Source organism: Corylus avellana, chromosome ca1 (genome assembly GCF_901000735.1).
Source record: "Corylus avellana chromosome ca1, CavTom2PMs-1.0".
NCBI classification, from domain to species: Eukaryota; Viridiplantae; Streptophyta; class Magnoliopsida; order Fagales; family Betulaceae; genus Corylus; species Corylus avellana.
Genome location: NC_081541.1, coordinates 38274165 through 38283146, shown reverse-complemented (window position 1 = coordinate 38283146; position 8982 = coordinate 38274165). Strand labels below are relative to the sequence as shown.

At 34.6% G+C, this 8982-nt stretch overlaps 2 protein-coding genes across 3 annotated transcripts; one reads left to right on the top strand and one right to left on the bottom strand.

The window, feature by feature from the left end:
* Positions 1–816: 816 nt before the first annotated feature.
* Positions 817–3919, bottom strand: LOC132187179 (large ribosomal subunit protein eL38z/eL38y-like). Its single transcript, XM_059601401.1, has 3 exons — positions 3820–3919; positions 1464–1647; positions 817–1036 (listed from the first exon to the last, which is right to left on the bottom strand). Exons 1-3 carry the CDS (start codon positions 3820–3822, stop codon positions 1014–1016), a joined length of 210 nt encoding a protein of 69 aa, XP_059457384.1. The 5' UTR covers positions 3823–3919; the 3' UTR covers positions 817–1013.
* Positions 3920–4079: 160 nt separating this feature from the next.
* On the top strand, positions 4080–7422 carry LOC132192137 (small ribosomal subunit protein uS14m). 2 transcript variants are annotated; one of them, XM_059607381.1, is made up of 2 exons: positions 4080–4403; positions 7267–7422. In XM_059607381.1, the coding sequence occupies exon 1, from the start codon at positions 4088–4090 to the stop codon at positions 4397–4399; it is 312 nt and encodes a 103-aa protein (XP_059463364.1). In that variant the 5' UTR covers positions 4080–4087; the 3' UTR covers positions 4400–4403; positions 7267–7422. The 2 variants fall into 2 exon arrangements, with proteins under 2 accessions (XP_059463364.1, XP_059463372.1); XM_059607389.1 differs by lacking the exon at positions 7267–7422 and adding an exon at positions 5075–5093.
* The last annotated feature ends 1560 nt before the right edge of the window (positions 7423–8982 follow it).

Below are 8982 nucleotides of genomic sequence, written 5' to 3'. Positions count from 1 at the left end.
TTATATAAACCCTCTTACGATTATCACTCAAATTTTAATGCCGTTGAACGACTAATTGTGATACGCTTTTCTACCGCCACATGTTCACTCTTCTTGAGCCATAACTAGGCAACAAGTGTTCTCACGATAGTCTAATGCCCGAAGGCGATTGATAAGCTTTGCAAATTTTGGACTTAATTGCTGCAACTTTTTTTTCATCTCCCCAATGAGTCCACCCCATTCTCTCTTTCCTTTACTTTCTCTTCAAACATTGAGCTCTCGCTAGAGGAAAAGCCACCATTTACAATTCATCGTCTTACACTGTCAAGACGCACACCAGGCATCCCCAACTCAATCAACAAATTAACAATATTTTTTACATTAATGAGTTATGAAATTAATATTTGCATCTCAATTTTTTTTTTCTTTTGTAATATATTATTTTGGGAAAAGTATAAATACCTCCTCAAACTACCAACCCATTGTCTATATCCTCCCAAAACTATTGATCGGAGTTAACGTCCCCCAAAACTTACAATATTCCCCAATGACTAAAAATTCTTCATAAAATTATAAAAATTAGAAAAAGAGTCCAGGGGTGGCTCAACCACCCCCTTGCTAAACCCTCTAATCCATTGACTGTGCCTTCTAGTTTTTTCAGCAAACTCAAAACCCAAATCTATACCTCTACACTGCTCTTGTTAATGGGTTTGTGCTGTCTGGTTCTCACATTGGTGCAATTAGCCAATATTGTCAAAATGATGTACAAATCTGTCCTATCCAATGAACATGCAATATTGTGGGAACATTGTCACCGAGGTGGTAGTTTAAAGGGAGTTCGCATAACTGAGAAGTTCATTCATTAAATTAAAAATAATAAACACACCATCATGTTCAGTCTACAAATTCATGCTCAAAGAAATGGCAAGGTTCTCACCGCCTAACAACGCAGTTACAAAATTTACGGGGTAAACAAAAATATATATCAACTTCTCAAGGCACTAGTAAAAATCTTTGAAAGCAACTCATTTGCTTCACAGTTCTTGCACATTCAAACCTACAAATGAAACAATTGACATGAATTATCAACTATGACACATAAAAAAAAAAAAAAGAAAAAAAAAAAAAAGAGGAGCACGGGCTCAATATATCAAACCTACATCAAGAAACACAAAAGCTTGCAAATGTACAAGCCACCTTACTTTATAATAATCACATCCATATTAAACTATAGAGTAACGCTATTTAGTAGACTGATATCTGCCCTTGGATTAACACTTGAAAAAAAAAAATCAATGACTAATTTTCAGTGCTACGACATCTCAATTGTATGACAGTCGTATAAGAGTCTATTAAATAGACTTATTCTAAACTATAATATGGAAGTGATAAAGCAAGACTATGCAAGACTCTTCTGACCTCACAGAGGCCAAAAAACAAAGCTAACAGACACTGATGAATATAGTTGAATAAATTGGTGATACCTGGAGGAAGGGATTGCTTCAACTTGTCAGCCTTCTCATTGTCAAAGACACAGAGAGTGTAAAGGTACTTGGAGCAGCGAACTTTAAACTTCACCACATCCTTGCTCCTCTTGATTTTGACAGAGCGTGCATCCTTTCTTCTTGCAGTAACTAGGAAATCCTTGATCTCGTGGATTTGCTTTGGCTGTTTATAGTATACAAACAAAGACTTGGTTAAACTACAAAAAAAAAAAAAACCTGAAAAAACCAATACGTTTCAAGCTATCAGCAGAAGCACACTATGTAACTAAATAATATGAAAAATTATATCATGACAATGGCGTTAAAAGGTTTGCAACAGCACAAAAAGATCAAATAAAGAACTACTAGTTGATTCATCTATGCAGTTGCTCCTATTTTCTCCAATATTGTTAAGACCAATTCTACATCATGCAATTTGATTGACAGCAACGCTAGGACCAATCTATAGGGCTTGAGGCAAAAGATGCAAGCATAAAAACATCAAGGCACCTGTATTAAAGGCACAGTTGATTTACCAGACTCGTAACTGTAATAACAACCAAATGGAAGTTAATACCAAACTCGAGTCCAGCAATACTCAACATAGCTTCTTATTGACCAACTAAGTTGCCCATTCCTCTAGCTTAGCACCACCACCATACACGGTCCACATAAAACATCTCAACAATTATGCATAAATAATTAACCATGTTTAGTAATCAGTATTAAACTCCTTTATATTGTTTTCGTCTCCGGTGAACTCAACTTAATTTGGATCATTTGTGCAAAAACTGACACACTCTCAGTTCAAACTGGGAAGATGACGGGCTTATTAATATATTAAAATATTAACAAACCACCAGATGACAAATAAATGGTTTGATACTAAACTTCACTCTCATATTATTATATCTATCTTTCCACTTGCTTTCCACTTGCTAGAAAATATTGTTGTATCTTCTAGCTTATCACCAATAATATATAAATTTCAAGATGGGAAAAAAAAAAAAAAAAAAAAAAAAAAAAGATGACAAAAATAAAACTAAAGACAAACTGAGGCTAAAATGGCCATTTCCCCTCCGCGTGGTGGCTGAGAAGCCAGTTGGACAAACCACAGTGACAGTAAAATCTGATTCTACATTAGTTTTACCTACTAGGGAATGGTTACAAGAAGGTAGCAGTAGGCTAAGTATTATCTCGGGAATTTTCAGGCAACCATAAAACAAAACAAATAAGAGGCAAAATCTCAAAATCTGTAGTCTTTCCACCCAAGGTTTCACAGCATCCAGTGAAATGCTGAACCAGATTTTCTCAACCAAACAGGAGCAATTCAAAAACTCCAAACCACAATCATTTAATAATTACAAAAAGACAAAAGAAAACCACATGCGCACAAATTGCAGTGATAGCAACATAAAGATTAACACTCACACCAATAATCTACAAGGGAATCACCAAGCTGACAACTATAACACTAAAAAACCCCAAAACCGTATTTATAAGATGTGTTCAAACTGAATGAGAAGTTGACAGTTAGAGTTCTCTTCGAACAAGACATCAAGAATAGGAAATAACAATAGTGAGCGTACATATATGTATATATACATAATACATCAATAATGATATATCTACATATACTTCGAAAATAAAAAAAGCATTGGTACACGTTTTGTGGGTTACAACATATCAAGGTTAAATTGAACATAGCCCTAACAAACTCCCAATAATAATACAAGAGAAATGAACAAAATATTTTTTTTTTCACTGAGAAAATTAAACAAATGAATAATTTACCTAGTTTTGATTTCCAGCTTGAATTATGTTGGTCATGTTCAGTTTAGTTTTTTACTTGCTTTAAAAAGATTTACTTTTAGCTTAGCACCAAAAGCCATAAACCCCTAAAAACAAAAGGCAAGAGTACGAAACCAGTTTTGAAAATGATCATCAACGCTCCATTGGTTTCTGATAAATAAGACATTAAAAACCAAAATACAAGAGAGAACTAGAATTTTTTGGACATTGATCACTTACCCACCATTTTGGTTACTGAGAAAATTTTAAAAAGTTAAAATTTACTATTTAAAAAGAGGAAATAAAATTGCTTTTATAAATTGTCATTAACAACCATAAGTTGCTGAGAAAACTAAAAAAAAATAATAATAATAAATACAAAAATTAAAAATAAAATCTCTTTTTCGGCTTCCAGGAACAGAAAAAACTCAACAGTACTTAGCAAGACCACAGCTACCTAACTCAATACTGAAGACGAATTTAAGAACTAAATCATTGCGCATCTTTAATTTCTTTTCCCGAACGTTTTCCCAGTAACCAAACAGAAATAAAAAAAGAGAGGTACCATTTTCGCTTTTTCGTGCAGAAGAGATCTGGGGCTGAAGAGCAGATCAGAGTGCTCCCCAAGGCCGCCGCAAGTGTACTAGGCTTATAAACCCTAATTCCAAAAAAAAATATTTATCTTTTCCCATTTTGTCCCTCATCTTTTAGACAATTTCAAAGCGTGGATGGGCCTTAGGCCTGAGAGCCTGGGTTTGGAGCAAGCCCAATAGGCTTCCATGGGTCTCGCTATATTAACCTCTCTTTTTTCTTTGCTGTAATCAAGCAGGCTTATGGAGACCCGACGGGAGAATCGCAACATCCATGATAACCAGCGCCGCGAATTGGCAGCGAAGTACGAGCTTAAGCACAAGCTGTTCAAGGCGTTCCTGAGGGATCCTGCTCTCCCCGCCGAGGCTCGGGAACAAATGCAGTTGAAGCTTGCCAAGTTGCCCAGAAACAGCTCCTTCACGCGCATCAGAAACCGCTGCATCTTCACCGGCCGCCCTCGTGGAGTGTACCAGCTCTTCCGGATGTCCCGTATCGTTTTCCGCGAACTGGCTTCCCGAGGTGCTCTCAACGGCATTAAGAAGGCGTCTTGGTAGAGAAGTAAGGAGAAATGGGTTTGTTTTGTTAGAATGAATGAATGAATGAATTCTGTGTCTTTGAATTGATCTGCTTATATGTAATTGTCTGATTTTGGGCTTTTTGTTTTGAATGGTGGGGGAATGGGTTTATGAAACTGAAATGGATATGGGTTGGCATGGAATTTTCATTACATAGGATAAAATATGGTTTTTGGAACCAAAATAAAAGAAATGTGGTAGAATTCATTTCATATTGAACTTTTAATGATTTATGTAAACCATAATATATACCTGGTATGTGTGGAATGCCAAATGAATGGCGTAACTGTTGAAGATGAAGTGTGAGTATTGGATTATGTGATGATGTTGTTAAAGGTTTTGATGAGGGTGATTGAAAGTAATGATTTTAATTTGATGCGGCTGATGGGAAGAGTTTGGTGTTTGTTACTTTGTAAAACTGACTGAAGCGAGTGTTTGGATTTGCTTATCATATCTTTTAGTACTTTACTTTGAATTTGGGTAGTACCTTTGGAAAGATTAAAGTGAATTCTAGTAAATAGGATTCCATTTTCTTGGTTCTGTATAAAGATTAAAGTGAATTCTATCGAATTTGTTTTTGCCTAGTTTTGTTTTAAATGTGTGATCAATTGAAACTCAAATTATTTTGAACCTATATAACTCAATTTTTTGTAGAAGTGGTTCTTTGGTCGATGGATCCATAACCTAGCAAATTAATTCAGCAACTCTATGTATTATATGCCACCTCTGCTCTCTACTTTTGACGCTGAATTTGTTCATGCTCATGCTGCAAAAACATTGTCTAACTTGGACTGCACACTCATAAACCTCGTTTGGTGAGCTAGCACTGCCTTTTGATAGTATTGTCCAACATTTACCTGATCCCGCCTTTTGATTGACATTGTCTAACTTGGACTGCACAGTGTTAATGATGCTTCCTTGCTAAAGCATTTTAGAAGTTAATTGGGGATGGAATCTGACTCGGTTTTGGTCAATTGGTTGAATGATTTGAGATTCCACAAGTTTCCTTGCTGAAGCTCTTCTGGGATTTCTTGGCAAGCTTATGAAGAGAATAATGATGTTTGACAGATAGACATCTTTAACTGACTCATATTCCTCTGTTTAACTGCCTTGTGTGTGTGTGCGTGGTTAAGTATTAGATGTCACATTGAAGATTGCATCTAAATTGATGCTTCCAATATCATGCTGATGGAGTTTTACCTAAGTCCTATGCTCATTTTTAATTGTCTTGTCAAGTAGCCTGAAAGGTGTATTTGCATCAACCTCAAACCAAAAAATAATCAACCATCCTTATTTTTAGAAATAGTCATTCCAAATGTTGGCATCTTTGGCTCTGTTTGATAAACGGTTTTGCCATGATTTTGGCATTACACTATTCATCTCACTTTTTCATTTTTTCAATTTTCTCTTAATTTTTACATCACATCAATCATTTTTTATTACTATTCAAATAAAAAAATCTCTACAAAACACAAATTTTTCATTTTTTCTCACCAAACATTCTTACTTTTCCACTGTTTTTTTTTTTTTTAAAAAAAAAAACATTTTTACTTTTTTTCACATCAATTACTTTTTACTACAGTATCGAACCAAAACCAAAACAAAATCGTTTATCAAACGAACCCACAAAGTGTGCATGTGCCTGCATGTGTGTGTGTGTTTGTGTGTTAAGTATTATTCCTGCAAGGTCAGGAGTAGGATTCTCATAGTATCCATTGTTATGGTTAGAATTTAAAGTTGGCACATCTAACAGTGTACATGATGCCATAATATTTAAATTTTTTAAAAGACTTGCCAAATGTCGCATTATGTACATGGTTAAATGCACAAACTTTAAATTACAACAATAAAATAGATACTATCAATTTCAAATGAAATGGAGAGGATCATTGTTCATTTCAGAATGAAATGGAGAGGTCAGCATGGTAGCTACAGCGGCACTATTCAATGGAATAGTTAGCTTATTAGACTGTAGACTCATTTCTTGCAGACATTTCTTAAGAGAACTGATATGAGTAGCAGCTAGCTGCATTCCAAATCTTTGTCTTTACAGGTAGAAACTAGACTGGAAAATGCTAGCCAAATGTCTACTTCTGCACTATCTTTCGAGGAAGAAAAACAAAAAGAAATTTTTTTTTTTTGAAAGTTTAGGAATGATTGTGTAATTGGTTTTGTGTACCATAAAGCATGCTGGTTTTTGCTAACTTGCAAATGGATTATTGACGTCGAGGTCTCAAATACAAGCCTATTGCAATACCAAATGAAGATCAGTTTGTACTTGAACCAAACCATGATGGTAGAATATTAAGGTACTTTAATGACTTGCAGGCCATGAAACTTACGTCAGTGCCAATAGAACTCTGCATTTGTAAAAATACTATAAGGATTCAAGATTGTTTTAGCTGTTTAACATAAAAAAGAGAGGAAGGAATAAGAATTCAACATTGCTTTAGCACTAGTTTCAATTGGACATATACTGTCTAGAGTAGATTCTACTTTAATCCATCAAAGTTTGAGTCCGTTGAGATCAAAGTTCGACTCTATTATCAATTTAGTCTTTTAAGTTCTATTTAATCTCGAAATTCTTATTGTTGTCAATGTAAACCATTTGTTCATGTCCATTCCACCTCTCTTCCTCTCTGTGTGTGTCTGTCTCTTGTGATGAGGAACCTCTCTTTAAAAAAAAAAAAAAAAATCATTGAGTTTATGTTTCCCTCTTTTCCATCCATACGCTTAAGTTAGATTTATTTTAAGAAAAGAGTTGTTTCACAAAATATCAACCTTCATTTTTGTTAACCATGCGATAGTGGGTCTTCCAAACATATTAATTTGTTTTGGTTTTGTAGGAGAGTTCCTCAGCCTTGGAAGCTCATTTGAAGCTCATTTCTGTGGCCTATGTTGATTTCATCAAGTTTTGGCTATTGGCTAATCTAGTAGTTTAAAGTAGTCTGGACTCTGGATGTAGAATATGTTGCATCTTAAAGAAATTTCCATTCTGTTAATTTACAGCCTCATCTTTTTGTTTCTTAAGGTGATTTATAGCAAATTAATATCCAAAGAAACTGATCGATTGTCCAGGTTGCAAAGATTACCTCGAAATGGGAGCGCTCAAGGCGGAATAAGAATTTGAAATGGGTGCAAAATAAAAATAAAAATATTTTTTTGGGGTTCAACCTGTAAAAAAATATGAATTTGAGGACATTTTTTAATTTTTTTTCTTTTTGTTGGGGGAGGGGGCCTATTACCTCCCAATCTCATGGGTGGTTCTACACCAAGGAGAGCTTCCCTCCAATTGATGGCGTCTCATGTCTTCTCATATTTGAATGATTCTAAGAGTGCGGTGCACGGGACCGGGGTTTACTCTGCATGGGTGGATCTAAAGGGCCTTGCCTTTAAGAGGTTTCTCAACATAAAAAAAAAAAAAAAAATTGAATGAGAGGAAGTCAATACTTGCGCCACATGTACATTTGATTGGGGGCCTTTAACGTCACTCCTTTTTCATATATCATGCCTCGTGGCAAAAGTAGCCACAATCATCCCTAGGGAACCAAGATATTCTCCAATTGCTAGTTAGTTATAATATGAGGGTAAAATGTTAATTTCACTTTTTGATTGGTCCATTTTATCCTGATGTTATAACTAACTGATTTTTCTCCAATTCATTTCAACTGAAGAGGATCCCAGTTCTCCCCTAGAAACCCTATTTATTTTTTTTCTTAAGACAATTGTCTTTTGCCCGGATAACTATAAGCAATATAGCAACTTAAGTATTGGGATCTCTCTCAATTAGTTACTTGGGCAGATAATAATCGTGAAAGTCTATATGAAATTTACTTATCTAAATAGGTGGCTAGATATCCCTAAAATTTATTTAGACAAGTATGTCTTATATAAACTCTCTTACAATTACTACTCAAATTATTTCCAATTTGAGCGACTAAATGTCCTACGCTTTTCTACCTCCACAAGTTCCCCTGACGCCATAGCTAGGCCACAAGTGTTCATGATAGCCCAATTAAAACATTTTTCCAATTAAAATTCATCGTCATACATTGTCAAGACGCACATCAAACATCTTTAACTCTTCGAACAAATTAATAATATCTTTTATATCTTAAAATAAGTATGCAATGAGTTACGAAAATAATATTTGCATGTCATTTTTTTTCTTTTTGTAATATTATTTTGAAAAAAGTATAAGTACCCCCTTAAGCTACTAGCCTATTGTCTATATCCTCCCAAACTATTGATTAAGTTAATATCTTTCAAAACTTTTAAAAATTGTCAATATCTTTCAAAAATTCTTCATAAAATTGTAAAATTTAGAAAAAGAGTCTAGACTCAACCACCCCCCTTTCATAACCCTCTACTCCATTGACTATGCCTAGATTTTTCAGCACACTCAAAACCCAAATCCCAAATCTATACCTATACACTGCTCTTGTTAATGGGTTTGTGCCGTCTGATTCTTCTTTCTTTTTTTTTTTTTTTCTTTTTTTAAAAAAAAAAATTTATTTAAATTATATATATATATACGCTCTCACGCATTGGTGCAATTAGCC